General features: G+C 43.7%; 1 protein-coding gene across 2 annotated transcripts in view; it reads left to right on the top strand.

The window, feature by feature from the left end:
• The first annotated feature begins 323 nt into the window (after positions 1-323).
• The window catches only part of ITPRID2 (ITPR interacting domain containing 2), a 42337-nt gene continuing 17013 nt past the window's right edge, over positions 324-25647 (top strand). Inside the window, exons 1-11 of one of the 2 annotated variants that reach the window (XM_074873053.1) lie at positions 324-420; positions 732-1007; positions 1153-1201; positions 6606-6655; positions 7477-7533; positions 10268-10304; positions 11584-11682; positions 12204-12412; positions 13319-14013; positions 17591-17663; positions 24203-24294. In XM_074873053.1, coding sequence (XP_074729154.1) covers positions 791-1007; positions 1153-1201; positions 6606-6655; positions 7477-7533; positions 10268-10304; positions 11584-11682; positions 12204-12412; positions 13319-14013; positions 17591-17663; positions 24203-24294 — 1578 coding nt within the window. In that variant the 5' untranslated portion in view covers positions 324-420; positions 732-790. Of the gene's footprint in view, positions 421-574; positions 1008-1152; positions 1202-6605; positions 6656-7476; positions 7534-10267; positions 10305-11583; positions 11683-12203; positions 12413-13318; positions 14014-17590; positions 17664-24202; positions 24295-25647 lie in introns of those variants that run through there. The other variant, XM_074873052.1, reaches the window with a different exon arrangement.

Genomic DNA, 25647 nt, shown 5'->3' with positions numbered 1-25647 from the left:
GCAGCTTATCTGATTTCGATAATCTGAAAATGAAGAGTTGTGTGCGCCTGGCCAAGCTATTTGTTGTCTTGTGCCTTCTCTCCCGCTCGCACTCCAGTTTCCCGAGGTAAAACAAGTCATAAATACCCTTCTGCCTGCTCTGCATGTGTTTTGATTTGGAAACATCCTTTGCGCTCCCGCAGCCGGGCCCGGGCCCGGGAGCACCGCTCAGCTCAGCCGGGCCCAGCCTTTGCCCCGGCCAGCCCGCAACCCCGACCCGCCGGGCGGGCGGCCCCGGCCGGAGGCGAGCTGCCGCCGGCCCCGCTGCCGTCACGTGGCCGCCGAGTTTTCGCCCCGCAGCGGTATGAGGAAGTCAGAGCCGCCGCCGTCCGCAGCCGGGGCGGGCGGAGCCTCCGCCGCCGCCTCCCCGCGGCGCGATATGTGAGTACCCGCGGACGGGGCGCCGGGACGGGCCGACCCCCGGCCAGCCCCCTGCCCTCCCGCGGCGTCCCGGGCGGGCCCCGTCGGCGGCCGGGGCTGGCACCTGCGGGGCCGGGGGTGGCCGGTGGGGGGGGCGGGGGGCAGCCGTGAGTGGGTCTGGGGGCGGGCCGGGGTGTGATCGCGGGTGGGTGTGGGCGCGGGGCGGGACGGCGGCGCTCCCGCGGGGCTGCGCGGACGGCGGCCCCGCGCCCCCCGGCGGTCCGCCCCCGGCCCGCCGGCACGGCTCCCCTCCCCTCCCCTTCCCCCGGCAGGCTCTCTCTCTCCGGCGCTCGCCTCCCGGCGTGAGGCCCCCGCCGGCGCCGCCGTCCCGATGGAGGAGCCTCCGGCGACGGAGGAGTGGCAGGGGGCGACCCAGAAGAGGAAGGCCTGGGCCAAGAGCCGGGACTCCTGGCAGGCGTCGGAAGCGGAGGATTTCTCGGCAGCGGCGGCGGCGCTGGCCCGCGGCGAGGAAGAGGAGGAGGAGGAGGAAGAGGAGGAGGAGGAGGAGGATCTCGCCGGCGGAGAGCTGCCGCTGGCCGCAGAAGCAGGTCAGTGCAGGGGGCGGCAGCCCGCGGGCCCCTGGGACCGCCGGGACCCCCGCGGGGGCGGCTCGAGGGGCCGCGCTGGGCCGTCCCTGGCGGGCGGGCGGGCTCTTGCTGACTGTCGGCTTTTCTCTCCTGCTCTGCCCTCAAGGCCACAGCGTTCCCAACGAGAAGATCGCGATATGGCTGAAGGACTGCAGGTGGGTGCTCCCGCCGCCCCGCCCCGGCTCCCGCTGCCGCCGGCGGGTCGCTGCAGATGCGGGGCCGGAACCCGCGGTCCCCCAGGCGGGCCGGGCAGCGCCCGCGCCGCGGGGAGGAGGAGGGAATCTCGGCGGTGTCCTCTCCCGTGGGTTAGCGAGGGCATCTCCGCGCTCCAGAGCGGAGTGGCGGCGGCGCTGTCACGAGCCCTCGTGGGGCGTGAGCGCCCTTCGGCGCCGCGGGGCGGAACCTCCCGCTGGTGGGTTACGCGGGGCGCCGCGGCGCACCACGGGCGGCCGAGAAGAGCTGGCCGGTGGCTCCTTTTCTCTCGTGGGAGCCTCACGAACGAGGCTGGCGGCTTTCAGCCCCTGAGGGAGGAACTCGGTTGAGGGTAAGGCAGGGTAAAGAAGTTATTTTGAAAGCTGCTCTGTTTCTCACCGAGGGGCTCCGGTTTAAAGCCTCCGCTGTTGCCTTGCCTGGTTCTTGCTGCAGATTTCAAGAAACAGTGTTTACACGGCCACGGCCCCTGTGCTTAGGGGTCTTCAGGAGTGATGGCACAATTCAGACTCACTTGATTTATCCAGGTCTCACTCAGTGTCCTGCCATCCTTAACCTGAGATGTGATATACACACTCTGTGTTTCTGTTACAAAATGCTTCCTTGGTGTTTGGAACAGGCTGATGGCATTACTTTTTCTTCATCCTTAGTCACATAAAAGCACAAATGTTACATCCAGTAGCAGTTGCTTTTGTCCCGTCTTTTCCTCCATTCAATCTTAGCAGCCCTTGGAGCCAGAGTTGATGGGAAGAAGCTGACAGTTAGCTTTCCAGTAGCTAACTGTGACATTTCAAGACCTCCCCTACTTGATATTTCTGGTTTCCTTCTCCTTTTGAGAGCAGCTACATTAAGGTGAAAATTTACCTGAGATTAGCTGTGCCTTTGAGATCTTTTGACCCACTAAGTGGCTGATAGAGCTTACTCCCATAACTGAAGTGTGGGTTGCTTTATAGCTAGAGACTTCTCGATGTAGTTTCCTTCAGATCTTTATAGGCTGTCCCTTGGAGGGGGTGTTGGCAGCTAGAGGCTTGAAATCACACTGTACCCCAAAAATACGATGTTCAGACCTGATAGGCTGTTCTTCCAGCATGCCAGAAAGGGACAAGATTTTTCTGGTTACCTGAAATCTGGTGTCCTGTTGATCTAGCAAAGTATATCCTTAAAAATAAGTGTTATGAATTCAGTACTTTATTAGAAGTATTTTTTGAGTGGGGAGGGCAAAAAATGGAGGAGTGAGGGGGGAAGAGGCCCCTGAGGGAGAAATTCTTCTTAATACGGCAGTGCTACTTCTTTCTGTGTCTGTAAGATTTCTGCCTAGAACCTTCTCTGGCCCTGTGATCCTTACCATTTCCGTACAGAATTTAAGGCATAGCACAAAACTGCAAACTGACAATGTGAACATCTAATAGATGGTTATAAAGCTTGAGGTTTTATTCCTGTGCTCTGGTAACTATCTGTTGTTAAAACTGACACCAAAGACTTCTGTGGAATGTATTTGCATCTCTGGCAGTTGATTCCCAAAATACAGGAATCTTATTTTACACTATTTCCATATTTTATACATAAGTAAATAAAGCACGAGTTTACCCTTTTGCTAATACGGAGATGCAAATTTAGTTAATGCAAGTTTGTGAAAACCATTGTGACCCTTCCACAGAAGTCTAATTTTAAAGTATAGCTATTCACTGTTGTAAATCTTTTCAGAAGAATCTTGTGTTCTCCTCAGAAAGATAAAATTTACGTTTTTAAAAAGATTTCTTAAACTAAGCTATTCAGACTGGAGGTAGCCTCTGACTCTCTAATGTGCAGAGTGCATACATTTACAGTTCATATCTGGGAGGTGTGATCCCAGCTGCCTGAAGTGGTGCACAGCCCCTTGTGTTTTAAAACTGCAGAATGGTTTCATTTTTTTTGTATCTAATATACATGTGAGCAGTAGCTAGTACGTGCAGTAAAATGATTATTCAACTTGCACTGGTATAGAAACCCTGAACTAATTGTCTCTTTATAACAATGTATATAGGAAAAGAGGACAGGGTTAACACATGACAGAATAGCCCTACAGATGCTATAGTGTGGTGTTTAAAAAGGAACACTTAAAAACAACAGTTGTGAAATTTACGATTGTTGTTCTCCCTGAAAATTCTTATTTGTTTAATAACACTGTTTTTGCTGTGGAGCTTTGATTGCTACATAGTGTGGGCAACATATACAGACTGAGCTTCTATTTCTGATCTATCGCACAACCTCATTCTCACAAGTTAGCTCTGTTTCAAAAATATAACCGTTTCTACAAGTGAACATTCAGTTACTAAAATAAAGTATTTTCTCTTTATATATTTTCTAAAAGCAGCCCTTCCCATTTTGTCTGAGTTTCTATAAGCTTTTGTGAAATGTACATCAGAAGAAAATTGGCACTTGTGAAATCTTATTTTCTGGTGGAGTTGGCAGCAGCACACAAAAATTTAATATCGACCCACTGCATAAATAGATCTGCTTATAAGATTTATTCCTTTGTTTGTTTCCAAAAGCATCAACAGTGTTATAATATGGATAAAAAGAATTACTAGTTGTCCCTTGATACTCATGTTAGAGGTTTGGAGCTCTTATTACTTGGCATCTCTGCTGCACATCTGCTTTGGAGGAGAGAGGAGGGTTCCTAATATCCCATGCTATTGAACTTGGTAGACACATGTGTTTTGTGGTTTGTTTTTTTTTTTTTTAAAAAAAAAACCAACCAACAGTAAAGCAAAACAAAAAAGCAAGTATGTATCACACTGTGATAAGAATTGTGGAGGCTTAAGAAATGTCAGATGTTACCCAAAGTTTCTGGTTCATTCATTTTTTGGGAATCATATGGCTTTGAGAAAGGCATCCTTTGCTCTTTCCCTGGTACTTTGAAAAACCATTTTGAAGCAATAAGAAAGCTTGCAAGGGTTTTTCATTTTAACTCTTGTAAAGGTAAGAGAGGAAACACAAGTGTTTATATCATACTGATAGAAGAAATTTTTGTCAACTCTATGGTGACATGTATTATTTTGATTGAGTATATTTAAACTCTGCCAGTAATACAGGGGACGCAGGAGGTATTTAGGAGCCATCTCCTGTAGATATGCAGGATGTGAGTTCTTGAAATGCCTCAGAAAGAAGAGATTTTTTGCTTCAAGTTTAAAATAAACAAGTCTTTAAAAGGTAAAATTTCACAGCACGGTACAAAACCCTTGTCCCATTCCTGAAGACCACCCTACCGCAACTGGTAGCTGATCAAACAAACCTCTGGGATGAGAGGAAGCCTTGAGGCTGCATATAGTCCTCTTACCTGCTCAGTACCTGTGTCCCATTGCAATGTGGGCATTGAAAGTTCACTCGGTTCTTTTGTTGACTGATACCGAGAGAAGTTATTGCCATATATGTTAAAATACAATAATAAATGAGTGAATGAGAATGGAAAACGATAGGATCCCTTGGTCCAGGCACACACCCGCTTACTTGCTCTTTGCTCTGGCTGCCTTCCGGTTGGTGTTGGCCTCCCCAGCTGCCATGCAAAGGCTGCCGGGATGTGCCTCTGGCGGGAACACCTCATCCTGATGCGAGGCAAGTGGAAGGGTCCCCCAGCCCTAACCTTTCCGAGTGTACATGGCTACTCTGAGACAGAGACAGCCAAACTGACTTATGGGCTTCGCTTGGGTGAAAAACAGCCTGGCACAGAAAGGCAGAGCTGTCCGTGCTGTTGTCCAAGAGGATTTTTGTGTGGATATTTGTCTCTTGTTTAAACTTGTCTTGTGTCTAGTTCACAAATGCAAGTTTTTCAAAGGCATGGGGTATGAGGCAGCTGTGCGTGCCTGCAGCAGTGCAAGCAGGGCGGCAGATGGGTGGTTGACAGGATTGCTTTTCTGGTAGCTTCTAACATGCTGTAGAGGTGACGGACTTAATTTCTGAAAGAAAATGCCAGCTTCGGTGGTTGCTTTTACTGTTTTCTGCCAGCTGGTGTGTGCAGCACTGACCTTGGCTGTCACAGTCACTGCCAGCATCGAAATGTAGATGTGGAAGTAGCCACCATGGAAGGAGAGGTAAAAGGATGGGAGCACACCCATCAAAGTCAGAGAGTAAACAACCAACATAGTTATTACCTCAGAACATAAGGCTGTTGTAGCGTGACAGGTTTAGACAATATGCCCTATGTTTTTTCAAACCCTGACATGACAGACATGCAGAAACTCGGGAGATGTGAGTGTTGTCAGTCTCTCCTGTCACCCGAAACACACTTGTGCACCTGGATGCTCTGGCTGTTTGCCTTGGTGTCTCACCGTGGTGGGGCAGGTCAAAGTGAGCTTGCTCTCTATCAGCAGACCACATGTGGAAAGAGTGAACTCTTTTCAGAAGGGAAAGAAAAATAAGGTTGTGAAGTGTAAAGTCTGTTAGAAAGCAGATGCAAACTTTCCTTGCTTAATTTGGCCATGGCACCAAAACAAATAAGGTATCAGAGTACTGTTTACTTTCAGGTCTTTGGGCGGGTTTATGTGTTTGGGTAATTAAAAACCCAAATGAAACATACATAATATAGGCACATAAATAATCTGCTTTCCCCTTCTTTATGAGTATTATATTTCTGAATTTGTTTTGGGCTTTGAGAGTTAATGTGCACTACTTAATAGCGGCAGGCCTTTGGTTAAATGTCTCAGAGACAAGATGTGGAAACATCCAGCTAGTGTCAACAAGTGTAGCGTGAACCCAGAGAGGGATTGGACCTGTCATTTCTGCAGTTTCTGATGCCCATTTCAGGCACCATGAGGTTCAGCAAAGAGCCCTGCTTTTCAGGGAGCAGCAATAGGAGGGATCATCCAAATAGGAGCCAATATACAGTATCAGAACTGGCAAGTGACAGCTAACATAGCTGTCAAGATTTTCATCTTGTTCCTGATCACCAGATAAAGCTTTTCACCCCTCTCTCCAAGAAGTTTTAAATGTGTAGAAAAATGGCAACAATTTTTGTCATATAAATGAGATTGAAATAGTCCATTCAGAAAACCCATACTCATTTTTTCTGGGTGTTTTGCTGAGAAGTCCATGATTTTCCTCGACAGAGGGCTGCTGACCCCGAAGCTTTGCTACTGCCTGGTGTTTGAGCGTCACAATTATAATTAACCCGTTTTGTTGTTTTCCCCTACAAGGCATATTTGTTCAGAGGGCTGGGGATTGTTTAGGAAGTTAGTGCCAGTCCTCAGATGTTTGTGCTTTCTGGGGGCGGAGGGAGGGACAACTGCTGCTATCACAAGCTTGTTACCACTGTAAGGAAGGACATGAAGCAGCAAGTTTTTAAAGTAGTATTAATCTCTTCTGTGGTTTCAGAACACCTCTGGGAGCCTCCCTGGATGAGCAAAGCAATCCTCTGTTGAAGGGTAAGGAAAGGCTTTACCTACTGAAATCTTTTGCTGGGAACTGTGCTTTCGTGGATGTTCACCTGAGACCTCAGCTCTTTAGCAGCGGCACAAACCGCAGCCTAGTCGGTGTGGCTGAGTTATTCTCACTATGAGTCAGTTGTGCCTGAGAAACTGGAGAAGGGGGAAAAGATCCTGAATAAGTCTTTCTGGAGAGTTTACTAAGTCTTAAAACTCCCCCTGAAACGTGCAGAATGGGGAGGTTGTAATTTCCTCTGAGCTGGCGAGCATTAGGTAGTCTTTGCCTCTAATAACTCTGGTTGCCACACCTGAAAATTTTACTATCTGAGCAGGTCCGAATACTAAGTTCAAAGTACAGCGAGAATGTGCAGGTAGTGACAGGGTGCAGAGGAATTACTTGCTGTGCCTGGAGTCTTCGCTTCAACTCTTAATCTGGTACAGGGAGAGAGAGGGGAATGCCTAAGCTGGACTCAGACTCTGGATCCCCCTGGTAAGATGTCTGGAGGATAGATAACGTAGCAGTAGAAGGCACAGATGTGTTGGGCAGTACCTCCAGATTCCCACTTGCAATTAATTTGCTTGCAGGTTGACTTGGGGATGTTTCTGAGCACAAAACTAAAGCGGTGTTGTAGTTCTCTTTCAAAATAATTTTTCTATGTTCTCAAATGTAACTTCTTAGTGTGTAACGCAGGGATTGTAAATATAGTCTGGTTATATCCTGCTGTATCAACTGAAGCATCTTGCTAATATCTTCAGTTAAGCTGTTGGAAAGAAGACACTGCAGCATTCTAGTTGTTGAACTGCTAACTGTACATTTTCAGGCATGCTGGTGAGAAATGGAGGAAGTTTTGAAGATGACTTATCCCTGGGAGCCGAAGGTGGGTGTGGCAGGATTATGACTTTTTCTAACCAAAAAAAAAAAAAATGTTTAGTCATCTGATTTTTATTTTGAAAGATACTGCTTCCCTTTTGTTCAAAGGCAGTTGGCAGAGCTGGCTAAAAAACCAGCATGAACCACATAGAAAAATGCAGGAAGATTTGCTTTTTGTTTTTTAGACTATTGCTGGTGTTAAACATTCTGGTCTAACTGGAAGGTCAGAGGCAGCCCTAAATTTGCTTCTGCCTTCTCATTTTAATGCCCACAGCAGCAGCACAGCCTGGAGCACTCACTGAGGCTGTGAGAAAGTGGTTTCTCCTACTTGCTCTTCTTGTCCATGGGTTACTCTTGGCAGCTGTGCATGCCCCACTTCCACTGAATCCCTTGGGAGTGGCATGTGCACGCTTTTGAAAGGATGAATGAAATTCTGTCAGCCAAGAGGCAAACCCATTAAGGGCTAAGTGCTTTTAAAAATGTAAAGCACCAAAGCTGAGTAAGTATTTTGGATCCGCCATGATATACAGCCACAATATACACTTTGCTGTTGCTAGCTGCTTGCCTTTTCTTTCTCTTCCCTTTTTTAAGGGGAAGGAGATGTGGCTCTTCATGGTGGACGACTTTGCAGAAAAAGGCTTTTAGCCTCTCTGTTGGTCATGGGTTAGAGATGTCCATAAACAAACAAAACCACTATGGATCCTTTTCTAACAGCAGCATCTTGAAATAAAATAGCGAAAAAGGGTCTCAGAAACCAGGTCCTGGGGTTATCTGCAGGATAGATGGTACAAGGTAATATCTGTTTTCAGTGAAAAAAAAAAAGGAAACCACTCCCCCCGTTTATCTTTTAATGTTTTCTGCAAAGTGTCAGAACTTGCATAGTAGAAAGCCCTTTTTTCCACAGCAGTCTTGCCAGTGGTATTGAAGTAGTGGGACAGGGCCTGGAGGGAGGAAATATCTTTAATTTTTAAAGATTCAAGACTTCTAAAGAAAACAGTTGATCTGATAATGACCTTGATCTGATAATGATGGAGAAGCAGTAAATGAGTCCCTTACTACAATAGATTAAATAGGATTAAATTTTTTTTCTGACAGTCTTTTCCTCTTGTTAGATTGCCTGCAGCACAAAGATTTCATAGGAAAAGTTTCTTTGTAATGATAATCCAAGCTCTGAGCATATGACCAAGAATACAAGAGTCAGTACATTTTAAAATGTCATGTTGCTTTTTCTTTTCAATTTTTTTCCCCCTATCATTCCCAGGGATTCTTATTTTTTATGAACCTTAGCATGATTTAGGCAGAAGGTCGTTTCCCTCCTTTTCAGATGACAAAGGTCCCAATACTAGAATTACTGGTTGATTTTCCTGGGTAAGGATGTGGGTGTTTTTGCTGGGCTTTGCTTTCCATCTGATAACAAGGGGACAACAGAGCTGCTTGGAGCAGTGCTACATGCCCAGCCAGCCCCTTGGAGGCTGGTGTGAATGGCCTGCCCTCGTGCATCTGTGACTGCCTGAATCCAGATACGAGCCAGAGCCCTGTGTGAATGGTACAGAGGGCATTGGGCAGGGTCCTGTAACCGCAGCCCCTAAATGAGCTGTTAAAACCCATGGTTTAGCTGTTCAAACGAGTTACCAGCTAATCCATATAGATAGGTTTACCTTCATATTATAGGCCATAATATTAAAAAAAAAAAAAGAAATATGGCATCTGCATTTTGTATACATATAAGTTTCTTTGTGACACCTCTGAAAAGAAGAGAGAGGTTGTGAGATTTCCATGTTTTGCTCGAAGTTGCTGACTGTACCCTGCTGGCACAGCGAGTTGAGATGCAGAATTTTCCTGGCAGTGCATTTGACATTACTTTGCTCTTTTGTAGCTGATTCTGAGGGCCGCTATAACATATGCATGCTCCTCGCCTGTCTCCTGGGACGAGTTTGTTAATGTTGAGTCGCCTCTTTGGGGAACCAATAATTTAAGTCTGGGGCTCAATCCCTGGCTTGACAGGGTATTGATTTTCTGAAAGAACAATGCTGCCTGGGATGTTCCCGTGTGGAGCTGGGCTGACCCAGCTGCAGAAGGTGCTGACTTCCCTGTCAGCAGCCTCTGACCAGGTGCTGGGTACCTGGTGGCCAGCCTCCCTCTGGAGCCCTCTGGACTCCAAGTGCGGCCACTGGTCCCGTCAGCACCGCAGACTTCACCTGGCTGTCGTCAGTGTATTGCATGGCTCGGGCAGCCAGGGCCATGCTCCGCTTCGAGAGTGGTCTGTGCCAATGAGAAGACTAATGAATATAGTCTCAGTACCTGGCCATGGGGCCAGCCGCCTTTCTTACGTCGTTTACTTTCTCTACTGGAGCAATCCTCTCGTGTCCGCTTCTCCTCCTCCCCTTCCCGCCCAGGAACAGCCCTGCAGCTGGTAATTGTGTCTTCAGCTGCAAAGCAATAAATGGTTTATATAACAATTACTAGCTTACTGCATGTTAAATTTCTGAGTTAATATGATTAATGACAGTATGTAAACATGTGTCCATGTGAGATTTTATTTTAAACGGAGCCTGAATAAACCAGATCATCTTTATATCAGCCGTATACTAGAAACCCTTGACAATCACATTTATACGGGAAGAGAAAAATCTGGCTTATGCAGGAGTATTGGTAAACGTGCTCGCTGCCTGCTTCTTCATACCACTTGTTGGAACTGTAATTCTAAAGAGGTCTGTGTGTAACTTCTTGTTTCCTTACAGCTAATCATCTACGGAGTGATACCCAAATGGAAACATGGTAAACATCTTATTTTTTTGTTTGTTTACTTCAGGGAAATGTTTATACTGGAGGGCAGGAGGGAGAGGGGGCAGTGGAAATCATGGAGGCTACCTCAGAACTAAAGCTCTGCTGCTCAAGTGTGTTTACATGAGAGGGAGGAAGAAGATACAGATAACACAGAAACAGTCATTAGGAGATGCAGAAAAAATGCAGATTTTTATTTTTTCAGCAGACTTGATGTAGATTTTGGGGTGTTAGGAGGAAAACAGAAATCACAAATCTAAGTAACTTAGTATGATTTACCTTCTTTGACTCGCTGATCCCTCACCATTTCAGAAATTTCAAGGGAAAATTAGTTTTACCTTTTAAAGCAGATGTCCTTTGGGAGTGGGGCAAAAAAAGACTGAGAGAGAAGAGGCTCCTGCTTTATAGGGAGAGCTTCTGAATGAAATGTGCTGAAACGAAAATCCCATTGAGACTTCAGCAAATACTGGCACAGCCTGTTTGGGCAGCGTCCTTGCTGCTCCTCCTGAGCTGGGCTCCATAAATGTGCTTTTAGGTGAATCCTCTGTCTTTGTTTTCTCAGTGGTTGTTCTGGTGTGTGTGTGTGTGTGTTAGGATTTGTACGGCAAAATCCACCCTGGGAAAGTTTGTCTCCCAGAGAGATTGGCAGTAACAGTATGTTTGAGCCCAGGGTACCCCCTAATGCTGAGGAATCTTCTCCACGTACAGGGAAGAAATAGTTTGGGATTGGGAAAGAAACTGGCTGGCAGTCTGGGTTGAAGTACGTCTTGCACCATTTCCTCCAGCCTGGAGCCTCTTCAGCTTCCCTGGCCACCTCCAGGCTAGCTCTCAGCCTGGCACTGCTGGTGGGTGGCAGCTGGGGGTGATGAGGAGCTGCGTACCCGAGGCATGGAGAGGTGGTTCTGTTGAAGGAGGCAGCAGCATGGGGAAGGCAGGGGAAAGCAGGGCAGTGCGGCTTACCCGAGGCCAGGCTTCCTCGCTGGAGGAGGGTGGGATTGGGGAGGGTGGGGCAGCAAGGGGAGATCAGGGATTTGTTTTCTCAGCTTGTATTTGCCTTCAAATTCTTACCGTCTAAGTACATTTGTACTGAGGCGTCCCAGGGTTTGCTTTTGTTATTGTATTTCAATAAATGACATGGCTAATATAAACCAGATAACACTGAAGGGGAAAAGAGAAATTCAGCAGCACTGGAGGCTTAGCTCTCCTCTGAGACGAAGAACTGAGTCCCTGAATGAAAGGGGTTTATCGCAGGGGTCTTTGTTTGTGTTGACAGCAATGGTGTGCTGGCGAAGGAGAGGAGGCTGCAGTTCCACCAGAAGGGGAGAAGTATGAACTCCACGGGGTCTGGAAAAAGCAGTGCGACTGTTTCAAGGTAAAAGAGTACTATGCTTTGAAGGTCATGGCACAGTTCAGTGGAATTTGGCTGGGTCTTGCTGGCAAAACTTACTACTTCTGTTCCTCAGTTAAATGGACTTGGCTTGATTTATGTGCATTGTTGCATTTAGTAGCCGAGACAGGAATTTTCATTTGGTTGCTTGAAAAACTGCTATTTGTTTTCAGTTGTGGTTTGCAGTAAATACTAACAAATGGGCCTGAACATTATAAACATCTGAAATTTTAATGACATTTTAAAATCGGAGCTCTGCAGAATAAGGACTGACTTTATAAATTACAGGATTGGATCCGAGATGTGTCTGAGCCGATGGCTCTGGTGATGGGAATCAAAACTTCAAATTCAGAGATTTCCACAATTATTTCCTAAAGTAGGCTGAGCTGTAGGAGTCAAAAGTTCAATAGACCAAGCTGGCTACTGGGCTGAATTAGCAGTTGGACAAAGGGGACTGGGTCTTAAAAGGAGACAAGTAGATAATAAACATCTTTTCATTTGTCTAGTGTTTCTGAATTACTGGAACTTTATGAGGAAGATCCTGAAGAAGTGCTCTATAACCTTGGGTTTGGAAGAGATGAACCAGATATTGCTTCAAAAATTCCAGCAAGATTTTTTAATTCATCATCATTTGCCAGAGGGATAGATATCAAAGTGTTTTTGAATGCCCAGATACAACGCATGGAAGTGGAAAATCCAAATTTTGCTTTAACAAGTATGTATGTTTTTGAAGCAAAGTATATTTTAAAGTTTTTTAATTATGTGAACAACCCCAAAAGAAGGGCAAGCCCCCTTTACAGCCTGAAGACCAAATTCCATTCAGAATCCATAATAAAACCCTTGCTTGGTCTTAAATATAGTAGGAGGTGATCATCAGTGTTGTACACCTTGGGGTGAGGGAAAGGAGTTTATAGTGGTGGAGGGAAAGGAAGAGCATCCTCTAAGATATACTGCCTTGTGGTTTGTATCATTCCTGCCTCTTGCTCCTGAGCTTGTCTTCTGCTGTAGCTTTAGAGCACTGAAACAAATAGCAATATCCATCTATTTCTTCTGTTCTTCATTATCCGGGTGGGACTTTTGAAAGCTGTCAGCAGCGACCTACTTCTGTTGTTGCTGAAATCTGGGCCAGTATTTCTATTGACTTGGACAGGAGCTTTGTTAGGTCAGTAATGAGCGCTGCTGAAATGAGGGCATAGCTGAAATGTCCTCTTGTAGTTGTAGATGGAGAGAGCAATGCAAGTAACCCCTTTCTTCCTAGCACTTTGTAAATTAACTTGCACTTGCGTACCCATTTCCCTTTCTTACTTTGGGAAAACTTTCCATATTGTTCCTGTGCATTTAGTAAGGACTCTTGCAAATGTTTTTCCATTTTTTCATACTCTGTGGTATCACTTTCATATTACAGGACTATGCAGCGTTCAGTCAACCTTTGGGGCCCTTGTATAAGTAGGAGATTTGAGGGGGGGGGTGGGCAGAGGTTATGATGAAAATTCGCTCTTCAGATATGAAGAAAGAGCTGTCTCTGAGAATTCAAACCATCGTGTAGAGATGGATCGACAGGTCTGGGATATGATGACAGCAAAAGCCCTCATAAACTGCCTTATGTTTCATTCTTGCGCAGGTCGTTTTCGTCAGATTGAAGTGCTTACTACTGTGGCCAATGCTTTTTCTTCTTTGTATTCTCAAGTCTCTGGGACTCCTTTGCAGAAAATTGGTAGTATGAATTCAGTGTCTTCCAGCAAAGAGGCATCCAGCCCTCCCCCTTTAAATCGCAGCAATACAGCCAGTCGGTTAATGAAAACCTTGTCAAAGCTCAATCTGTGTGGCACACAGCAAGCCGATGGTAGTGGCTGTTCAACTCCTTCACCTGTTGAAAAAGGGAAAAGTTCAGCTGAACCAGGGAGTGAGGAAAATGATGTTAAAAGTGAATCTAAATTACCAAAATACTCTAAAAAGAAAGACTCTCCCTCTTTTTTGGCTACTGTAAAGGAGGAGATAGCCAGTAGTCAGACGAATGCTGTGGACACACATAAACCTGCAAACCTTCCTGCTGGGACTGATGATAAGCGAGAGGGTACTGTGCCTCCAGCAGATGTGCGAAGCAGCAGGTTGGCAAGTGCCCAGGACAGACCATGTGAAGAATCTGGTCTTTTGGACTTGCCAAGCCCCAGCAGCAGTTCCAGCGCATCCAACAGCAGCGCCCCGACGCAAAGGCTGCCCGCGGCATTGTCAGGTAGAGACCCCTGCGCTCCCCTCGCAAACCCGTCCATAGTGAATCTAATGCTGCAGCAGAAGGACTCCTTTGAGATGGAAGAGGTAGGTGGAGATACATGACTTTGTTTTTGCATACAGTTTACATAACTCTCTGGCTGCCAGCAGAGGAATGTTCCCTCCTGTGTAGTTGACAGTTTTCTCCAGGAATACTTTAAATTCTCCAAGTGATAAGACAGTTACTGCTTGCTCTCTGTAAGCTGCTCTAATTGATCCTCTTAATGAAATAACTTGTTGCTGCTGCTGTTGTTGTTCCTGAGTCAGCAGGAAAGTTCTCATTCATCAGCAAGCTCAGGTAATTGTAATTACTGGCATAACTGTGAGGAACTTTTCCTGTGGAGGTAGATCTAGATTAGGCTTTGCATATATAAAGGCCTTTGATTTTAAATTTTAACTTTGCTTAAATTGCTAACTTCAAGTCGTCATTTTTGTTGCCTAAAAGTAAATTCAGTTTATTAATTGATATTGATTAAGGATAAATTTGTGGATGGAGCCAAGAGTGTTGTTGCATGAACGGGAAAGGGACTATTGTGTAGGGTGAAGTGCTCATCTTGTGCAACTTTTGGTTTTGATGACAATCTACAGTACGTTGATTTGTTTGTTGTCTGGAAATTAGCACACTGAAAGTTGCTGTTTAATATGCCTTTGGCGATGGCTTAGTTACAAATTCAGTGCTAGCTGCCTTTTAATATCTTCATAAATGCATGTATCCATTTTTTGATTGATAATTGTCCCAAAGGGATTTTAATTCCTACATTCTTGGAAGTGCTTTGTTTATTAGGCTAGTAAACAGCCTACAAATTAAAGAATGCAATTTTTTGCATAGACTCACACCTTGAAAGATCTGTCTTAATTTAAATTAGTAGGTGTTTTTATGAACAGATTTTGAAATGGCTCTTGTTAACAGTTCAGCAGTTAACTTTTTTGTCTATCTGAAATAGATATGTAAAATGAAGGATTGTGATTTCATTGGTGAAATGAGTGAAGAAAGCAAGTGAATAGAAAACCCTCAGATTTACAGCAAATGATGAAGTGATGATTCAGTAGATACTGTGTCTAGTGTCATATTGTCATTACAAGCTCTTTAGATCAACTAATGTTGTAGCTGAAGGCACTCATTAAGTAGAAGAAGGTAATCCAGCCTCTCGTAGTTCCTGGCACTTTCTTGTGCATGTCCTCACTTACATGTTGTGTCACCATCTGCTGAACCAGAACAAAGGACTCGTCCAGTTGAGAGGGGGGAAAAAAAAACCTAGTGTATTTTGATTTATTTATTTTTTGTGCCTTAGTTTTCAGCTGGGTAATTTTCTTGATCCAGTGGTTGTGTAGCTGCACAGATGTTTGAGTTGGCACAATGGGAGGGGGCTGAGTGGCAATGCATTTTGCTACACATCCCAGTGGAGAAATCTGTTTTCTGATGCTCTTGGGCAAAGTTAAAACAGCCTATATATATATATAAGGAATGGAATTTTCCTTCAAAGTAAGTTGAACTGTAAAGGGTTATAACATGAAGAAGACTCGCTGAATTCTGCACAAGCCAAATGTGATGTGTTTGTGAAGTTTTGGTTGACACACTTTGCAATGATGCCAGGGCATAAACACAGCTGTTTTGGCAAGACAACATGCGATGTGGGATGGGTTTGTGGTGAATTTTTGTTTACCCAATATAATATATACATATCAACTGCCTACAGATCCCTGGGAGGGAGGGATTTGCTTTTGTTGAAGAAACTTCAGAACAATACCTGGCAGCATGATTTTGTTTTGGTGCGTCTCTAAGCAGGGTATAATGAACAATAAACTGTATTAGAAACAGTGACAATAACTCCTTCCCCCGTTTTCCCAACTTGGCTTGGAGTGCATTCATACACATAAGAAAGATGACAGATATATCAAGGAAGCTTTTTCCATGCTTACTAATGTCTTGGAGGTTTGAGTGCCCTTCGGAAGTCTGTGGCTGTGAAGATAGCTAGTGCAGGCATGAGTCAGGGCAGGATTTCCCCCAAACACCCACTTCTGAGGTGGCCAGTTACAGTTGTGAAGGCCATTTACCAGCTGAAGGGATGGAGAAGGAGAGGGGAGTGCTTCTGCACGCTTGTGGAGCTGTGCTGTGGGCACAGCCAGGATGCTGTCTCTGTGCCAAGGACAGGAGGTAGAGCATATTGTGATGAGAAGAGGCTTAGCTGCTAGGAGGCTGCAAATTTAGCCATCAGAAACTGGGGGGGGGTGTGAGCAGATCAAGACACCTTTCCTGGAAGGCCAGTCTGATCAAAGGGCCTGTAAGATTACTTGCTGTTACTTTTTTTTTTAAATTTTGTAAAATTTTCCCTAAACTTAAATGGTGAGCCACTTCTATGCTCCCCTGCATTTAGACAAAATAAGGATATACCCCTTTGGTACAACCTTCATCTCCTAAAGGAACAGAAGCCTCTTGATTTATTGTGCAAGAGTAATGCTGCTCGCTTATTAATGGTGAAAAGTTCAGGCTAAGTACTTCTTAAAACCCTTGTAACTGAGAAAATGCACCCGTGTGGCTGCTATACACATGATATCTATGCAAATATAGCTGCTTCATTAGCCAAATACTAATTTGGGCTTAAAACCATCAGTATCCTGATTTTGCATTTTTAAATTGATCAGAACCGGAGGTGAAAATTTCATTGCTTGGTAATTTTGAAATTAGGCAGACAGCCTGTTCAAAGGAAGAGTTTGGGGGTGGTTGGATTGGGGATTTTGTGTGTGTAGACTTGCATGTGAACCATTAGGATTTTTTCTGGAGCACATAAAAGAGAAAACATATTCTAGGTTTCGAACTAAACAAAGGCCTCCCTGTTGAGATTTTAGGCATATTCTTTTCATTGTCTGAACGGTTGTCTGAGAACTGCTTTCTTAATAAGGCTGTGTTTCACAAAGTGATTAAGTAATAGGATTAATTTTCATGTAGTTTTAAGTTTCCCAGTTGAAATCTGCATGGCTCTGAATACATTATGTTCCTTTCTTGTACTGGTAGACAGAAGAAGTATTTCCATGAATAGTGGTGTGGTGAAGTCTAGAGTAGGGTCTGGCAGGGTCTGGGTCCTTCTGGAGGATTGGTGGCTTGTGGGAAATAGTTGGTAGGGCAGCAGATGACAATCCTTAGGTGCTGACCTCTTGGTGCATTTTTCTAAATGCGTTTTGCTTGCTCTTTATATTCAAATGAGGGGCCGAGAGTGCAGAACAGAAAAGACAGTATTGTAAAGGTGGTCAAAGGTGTTTTCACACAGTTGATTCAGTCTTTTTATCAAAGAGGAACTGAGAACTCTGTGTTGTCACAGGATGTGATTTCCAGGTCTTCTTGCATGATGAATGTAATCAGAGGGGAGCCCTGTGCTATGAGTGGGAAGTGCTGTCCTAAGGATCGCTGTTCTCCTACAGGAGCGTTGCCGAGTACCTGATGAAATAATATGTTGGTTTGAGGAGATATGATTTGCTCCCTCAATCAGTATAGGCTGTTGGACTGGAGAAAAAAGCCCACAACCCGCCCCCCACTCTTCCATGCTCAGCGTATATAGCTTGACCATTCTTAAGCACAGGAACATATTCCAGTTGGCCTGACAAAATATTCATCTCCTCTTCCCGATAGATCCAGAGTACGGAGGGGGATCTACCACATGTTCCAGCTTCTCACCAGCTGGCAGTGATCAAGTCAAGGAAAGGTGAGTAGACTTCAACTCCTGGGAGACAGCTGACTGCTGAGTGTCCTTCCCTCCCTGAAATGCTGATTCAGATATTTAAAACATCTAAAGTTTCTTTTCTCTTTAGAAATAAAAAAGATCTGGGTTTCTTTTTCAGCTAAATCACAGAACATTACTGCAAAGTGGCAACAAAATTACAGGCACGACAACAGCCCTATAACCTCACTGGCTGTTTTCACTTTTGTACAATTGATGATAGCTCAGAGGGACTGAAATGTTAATTCAGACTGTGTGGGATTTTTTTTCCCTGACAGATCCTGTAATTTAAGATACCCATTTAAACTAAAATCATATTATTTTAAACCTAAATTGCATGATACATCCAGCTTTTTCCTATGCGCTATTGCTCCATCTGCAAGCTGACTGCACAGAAGACTAATGTCTCTGCACCCACATGGAAATTGTAGCCCTTCACATAGGAACCTGTGCACTGGCTCTTGTGGCTCACATAGTTTGTGCTTTCATCTCAAATTCTTATTAATGTATTTTATGGCTTGGAGAGGGACAAAGTCGATCTTTAAGTTCACTTTGTGATTGTTACTTTGCCCAACGTTGGCAAGTAAAATCCATTCTCTAGCTGTTACACGTAATTAGAGAAGAAATAGAGCTTGTTGTGTTTAGTGAGATGTTTAGCTGCAATCAATTTCTTGGTGAAACATGACTAGCATCTCTAGATGCTAAAGAGAGGCAGAAAAATCAGTTTTAAACAGAGATCATCTTACTTGCCTTTGCAGAAATGAACTGACAGTCTTGTGAACTGTCAGCTGAATTGCATTAACATGGTTGAGAATGCTCTGGACTAAGCACTGAAGGTTAATGCCTGGTTATTAGGGATGGCTTGTGCTACTAGTTCAGCAGCATTTTGCACCACGCAGCATTGCACTTGCTAGTCTTACTCTGTTACAAACATAGGCCACCCAGAAGGACCGCTAGAAACGGCATCTCTAACTGTTCCCAGCATTTCTCCCTTGGCTGTATTTTAAAGTTCATGATTACATGCTTCACATGATTACATATAAAAAGATGCACTCTTTACAGGTCAGGTCTCTTGTTGCCTGGACTTGGCGGTTTCAGAAAGAGCTTTTCAGAGAAAGGCAACTTAAGGAACTTGGAGCTGCAGTCAGGGAGGAGAAAAATACATTTTTTCATCTTCTGAAATATTAATTTTGTGTTTTCTGTTCCCAGTAGCTACCTTACTCTCTTATTCCTGCATGCAAGGAAAAAAAAAAAGTCAGGTGGTCCTACGTGTACCTGCTGAAAGATACCAGCAGTTCTAGCAATGGGTCTTCAGTATGGCAGAAGCAGGGCATGCTGGCTCATGTTTCCAATGTAGTATATTCCACCCATTTCTGAATACACTTGGCACAGATTAGCGATGACACTTTGTTATCATGCAAGTATTGCCTAGAGTTTTCTATGACTTATCTAACAAGGATGTCGATGCTGATGTGCTAAAAGTTAGTCTGAGACCAACATTTTATTTCACCTGGAAGATCTGGAAAGCTTAGGGCTTTGTTTTATGTGGGTTTCAGTAAAACTGCCAAGAGGGAGAACATTTGGTGGAGAACATATCCAAAACATTGAAAAACAGTAGAATTTTTTTTACAAGTTGTACAACATGAGACAATGTAGTGGCCTGTTTTCTCAGAGAGCGCGTGCTCACTAAGTTTGAAGGCATCCAAAGTTGATGGTCACTTATTAAAAATGCTGGCCATTGTGTCTGAATGTGAAATGCCATTCTCACTAGCAATCTCTTGAGGTGGGATCATCATGAAATTCAAGCACCAGACTTCTGTTGCAATGTGATTTCAGTTGATGATCCTCATACGTCTAGACCCACCTCTTTTAGTGGTGTTGGCTCTACTGTACATAAGCACCCATAAACAAAAAGTTTGTTCCAGATGAATGCTTCCCCTGAAGGAATACATTTGTACTCTTTTTTTTTCCACGTAGGGGTACTTCTGTGTCAATCAGCAGGGTTAGTGCTGTTCGGTACAGACTGTTATAAACCTTGCAGTGTTGTTTTATATCTACACAGAGGTCTGTGGATGCTTTCTCTGACATTTACAACAGTTTGTAAGGCATTTTAAGAGGGCCTAATAATAAGATGGGAAGTATTGGAATAAAAAAAAAAGATTCTCTTCCTACTGAAATAGTCTGGAGACTTAAGATATGCTTGAACAATACTGAGTTTACTGGTGCTTAGACTCCCTGTTAAAGCATGTTTGTCATTTCAAATTAGCTTTGTTTATAAGTGGTAAGCTTAGATTTTCAAGTGGCTTGCAAATGATTGCTTTGCTGTGGTACTGTCTTTGTTAAACACTTTACAGAGGATACAAAGAATTCTGTATGGTATTGACTGCCTTGATGTACTTTTTAGGTTATGTCTTCCAGATGGTACTGAACTGGTTTATCCATTATGCCCAAAACGAGCATTCTGTTCTTTGTTGTTGCAAACCTCAAATGTATGGATTTTTGTGCGTATTTTTTTTAGGAGTGCAGTACAGAAGAATGAAAAGCTTCAGTTGCTTTGCACTGTAAACATACAGTGCTGCTAAATGTCCACTATAAAAAAAACTTATTGCAAAGTTATCTGGAAGGAAGGTTTGTTAGTTGAAAAACAAAATTCTTCCTGACATGTTTATACAGCAGCACCATCCATTCCAAAAATGCCCAACAAACAAGACAAATATAGGTATAACACTAGAGAACAAAATTCTTGAGTCATTGTAACTTGTGAGTGTTTGGTTGCTGACATCAGTGGCTCTGTGAAATTTTGAATAGCTGCAAACCTGTTTCTTTTTAGTCGTCTGACATTGATAGTCAAAAGCAGTGATGAATTTTGAAAATTCAGTTCTTGAAAGTGAAGCAAACACATCATCAGCACTTCCTGTTCTTAATGTATTATTGTATTTATAGCTCTCTGTGGTGTGGCTCCACAGGAGTTTGGAGATGGGGGGGTGAGAAGAAAACATTTAGAACAGATTTAGTATTTGTTGGGAGTCTGTGCTTATCTGTCCAGAAGCTAGGAAATCCCGAGCGACGCTGAAGAGTTTCTGCAGGAGGGCTCCCTCCTGGTCTAGTTGTGACAGTGCTGGGGTGCAGAGTGCGATCAACGTGGGGAAAAAAAGGGCAGCAGATATGTAATCCCATAATAGAATACTTTATAGCTAAGTTGGGAATGTCAATTTTATTAATAATCTTGTGAAATACGAAGTGCATTAGAGCTTTGTCAACACTGCAGATACAAGAAACGTAGATGTTACTATGGACAGTTTTCCATGTATTTCTCCTCCTTTCTGTGTGAGCAGTCAAGTAATGCAGAAAGTGTAAGACAAGCACCTGATGGGACTGTTTGGATTGGTGAGACTGACAGTTCATTGGTAGCTGAATATTATTTTACAATAGAATAATCTCTTATTCGATAGTGATTCTCTGATAAATCTGTGCTCTTATGTTTTGTAAAGTGCAGACTTGTTTCTTCATCATCTGTTCTTGTCTAGAACTTTGTCAGCTTATTTGATATATTTCTGAATACCCACATCTCTCTGGCATGTATTTGGTGCCTAAACACATTTTGATTTTTATTTTTTTTTTAATACAATTTAAAACAATAATCCAAGAGGCATTTTCATTTGTGCTCTTTTTAACTGGGATGTGAGTTTGGTTGCTCCTTCTGGTTTTGTTCATCTTGGCTGGTTCCTTTTCCCACGCTTCCCTCATTATGCTGCTGCTGGCCTTCTCCCGTTCAGATTTCCTCTATGTAGTGTTGATAATAGCTTTGGGCTGCAGGGTTAGCATCATGCGGTGACCTTTTTGTGGAAGGTACAGTTGCCTTAGTGGGGGTACGCAGAGTGAAGGGATGATCCAAGGTTAGCCTGTACAACTCAACCTTTGGTGCTGAGTTTTCTGCATTTGAGGTGAAGAGAGGGGAGCCATATCTCATCACAACTTCCTTCTCTTAAGACTCTCCATTGCCAGGAGGCATTTTAATCAAGATCTGAATGTAACTCTAGTTCTTTAAAAAAATGTTTTCATGCTTTCCCCTTGTCTGCTTGAATCTGAGAGATATCCAGGTGCCATAGAGCAGATTGTACATCTGGATCAGTAGTTGACAAGGAGGGTGGATACCATTATGTATCAGTATCAATGTACTAGTTGGTATTTCCAGTCTTTACAGAGCCAAACCTTGTCATTTCACTAGTGACATTCCTGTTCTTTAAAAGTTTTTACTGCATTTACCTGATACTGGTGTAGTGAAGAACTCTGAGAACTTGCAAGAAACAAGCGTAAAGTGTGGCAGAAGAAGCCTACACATGCTTACAAAAAATGTCTTCTCTGATTTGCTTTAAAACATTAAAACAAAATCCTAGCAGCTCTGCAACACAGAAAGCAAGGGATGACTGTATTAAGGGGATGTCTCCTTAAGTGGAACCAAGGCAGTTTGAATCTGTTCTTGCTGTGCTAGTCTTTTGCCATGGATAAAGATGATGAGGCAGATATGAGTGCCTCTGCTTTAGACTGAACACTTGACTGGCAGTATCAGTCATGTAAGGCTGTCAAAGCATGTGTGTAAATAACGAATGCTATAGAAAATGTCCTAAACCACTGATTTTTACTTTAGTACTGTATCTCTGGGGAGACCAAGAATTGGTTTGAGGAGATATATATATATATGTATATATATATGTAATTTATTTTTCTTTTATAGCTGAAAAGGAAATATTGACTGAGAAGGAAATAGAAAAGCAGATGGCTATTTTTCTTGAGCAGTAAAACTTCATGTGTGTGAAACCAGGTGCCAGCACACGCACTGGTGAATTGCTTTATCTGAACTAGTTGGAATCTCTCACCTGTGGCTAAGGCTTTCACCAGTAGTGCTTTTTCCTTTTAAATTAAAACTCACCAAATATGAAGAGAGACAGAGAGGAGGCCGAAGTAGGTGACTATTCACCTTGGAGGAGGTGGCAGCTTCCCACCAGCCTCAGCTGTAGTAGCAGCCTGTTCATGGCATGCTCTTTCAGGCATAATAATTGTATTGGGCAGTTAATAAGAGCTAGTCCAGTTCTCAGGGAAGTAATTTCTATTGTCTTTACTGGGAGCTGGGTGGGGATGTCTGTCTTGAGGTAGAAAAGTTGTTTATCTTCACAGGATATTGTGGCTACCATGATAACAGAACAGCAGCACAATTTGAAAGGCACTCCCTAAAAGCTGTGTGGAATCACTGATACAGAAGTTTAACAGGCAGTTTGCCTCTCCTGGTGTTCACAAACTTCGGGGCCTGTGCAGACTTTTTTTTCTGCATTAGTGAAATTTTCATCAAAATTCATACTAAAAAAAATTAGTTCTGAATATCCAGCAGTTTCAAAACAGTTTTCATAATGCATTCCAATGCATTGAGCTGTGAACTGGGATTAATTATATGATGACAGTTAAGTGGTTGAAGGAATGTGGGGTAAAATTCTGCATTGAGCCTCAGAAAATAGCAGCGAGCTCTTGTCCCAGGAGGAGGAGGAGTCATTGTCAGGGATCTGGGAGCTATAGGCCACTGTGGTCTCATCCCATCTCCAAGCTTTTACACTTCTGCTGAGAACTAGAGGTGAGATACGGTTATTGCCCATGCTGCCATCTGGCTAGGCAAAATGTTTATGGTGCTGTAAGGTAAACCCTGTGGTGGGTGCTTCCTGTGTCTAGTTGGGAACAATGTACATGCAATACTGTACCGCAGAGCTTACTGAGATCTCCTTGAAAAGCAGCTCTGTGGGTATAGTGCTTGTACCAGAGGAAACCACTCCTGAGTAGCACTGAGGATTTTAGAGCCTCTTCAGGCTATTGTAACACTTACCTCATGTAAGTAGAAAGGAACAAGCAGAAAGGATCTTATCTTTCGTGTATAAAATGAGCTCTGGTAATGTGCTTTGGCAGATTGCCTATTGATGTGTCACAGATGTTTTGTATTTGTCCGCTAAACCATCCGAGGACCATCTCTAGCAGTTTCCAGAGATGCGCATCACCCTCTCTGCTCATGTGATGCTGTTCCTCTAGGTGTATGGGGTGGTGTAGGCTGGCAGGAGACTAGTCATCTCCTTTATCTCCATGATCAGGAGGGGTGACGAATCTGTACATGTCCATACAAAAGCAACTCTTCAACCTCCTGCATGTGAATTAACCAGTGATTCAGTTTTGTGGAAGGAAAACTCCAGCAATGGTAACGTCTGCGGAGTTGTTTTTTTCCACCACACAGGAAAGAAAAATGTAAAAGATGGTTCCGCTTCCACTGCTGCTTGAAGTTTCATAAGTAGGGCTTTGCATGAGAAGAGGTTTTGATTGAAACAAACAAGTTGTTTCTGTGTATTGTTCAAAGTGGAACTTGAAAAGGAATTGTGTTATCCACTTAATGTTACTTTGATGTAAAAGGAAAGCGTGTATTGAATGTGGTTGGGCTTGAAAGGTGGTGATTTGTAAAGTAGTTACAGTTGGGTTTTGCTTGTTTTAAACAGATCAGCTGTTACGAACCGCAAGTCAACACTCTGACAGCAGTGGCTTCGCTGAGGACTCATCCACAGATTGTTCTCCATTTAATCAGCTTCAGGTAAGGTTCTCATACTGTGATTGAAATATTACCACTTGTGGAACAGTAGGGACCTGGGGAGAGCAGGAGGGACATTGATGTTTGACTGCTATCATGACCATCAGTCTAGATCCTATAAAACATCTCATTTTCCGAGCTGGACCTGCTGAGACCCTTACAGAACTGTGTTAAAATTTGAAAGCCTTTCTGGTAGGATAATCTGGGTATGCTTGGGCCTGGAATAAGCTCTAAATTCAGTATGTCCTGTTTGCTGTTTCTAGTGTATCTTTTCTCACTGATGGAGGCTCCAGAATTGTAGTCTATTCCTCTCATGACTGCAGTGGGTAGAGATTAAGATTATGAAAGATTATAGCTTTTCTGATGATCATTTAATTTCTTGTATCATTTTTGTCTTCCCACTTTTTTTGCATATTTTTCTATTTTTTTAAGTTAGCAGCTGACATAAGGTGAAAACAATTTCATACTAACTTTACTGTGAAGGTATACTAATGTTTAGTCAGTCTTGAGCTCCTGCACTTTCTTGTTCCATTTCCTTTGATCTCAGTCCCAGAACTTGCCATGATACTGACCAGAGACAACATGTCTTAGGGGAGGCTTTGTTCCAGTGTGGTGCTTAGGTGTCTGCTCAATACACACGTTTGCGCAGTGTTGTACCTGATACTTAGGAGAGGTGTTTTCTTGTTCCCCTAATTCGCACAGTAATAACCATGACTTGGTTAGCCTGTTAATCAGCCAGAGAAAAGTCTTGAGTTGGATCTTGGCCTCAAGGCCATCGGTTAGCTGTCTGGGACCTAAACCACAGTCTGGAGGAATACAAAGATGGGATTCTGGATACCACCAGTAATTTAATTTCTATGGCTTGCAGCTGCTGAACTTTTTTTTATGCGACTGTATGTCTTTTTCCTTGTGGCATACCAAACATTTTAAAAGCTGTTTGGCACTTCCTAGGAAGAGATTCCCACCCTCCCCATCCATCAGCATTGCTTTTCTGTTTTGGTACTAGTATTCGGTGCTTTCCAGTTTAGTGGTTTTTCAACTGAGTATCAGAATGAAAGCTAAGACGGTTCTAGTCTTTGTGTCTCCCTTAAACATCAGCTTACACTTTCCAAGATCAAGAGAGTGAGTAAAGGAAATCATGAGCCTGAGTCACTGTAATGAGCATAATACTCTGAGATACTGCTTCTGCTCTCCTAAACTGGGACTGCACTGAAGTTGACAAGCATATTAGAAGGTGACTCATATTAGACTTGCTCGCTCCTGATCTTTATATTGGTTGCAACCTGATTAAGAGTCCATTAAAAGCATGATGCAAGTAAGTACCCCTTCACTGGAAGACTGGTGGAGTTTGTGTTG

This window comes from Strix uralensis, chromosome 6, assembly GCF_047716275.1.
Source record: "Strix uralensis isolate ZFMK-TIS-50842 chromosome 6, bStrUra1, whole genome shotgun sequence".
Classification (NCBI taxonomy): domain Eukaryota; kingdom Metazoa; phylum Chordata; class Aves; order Strigiformes; family Strigidae; genus Strix; species Strix uralensis.
The sequence above is the reverse complement of the archived record's forward strand: the minus strand, read 5'-3'. Positions and strand labels throughout refer to the sequence as shown.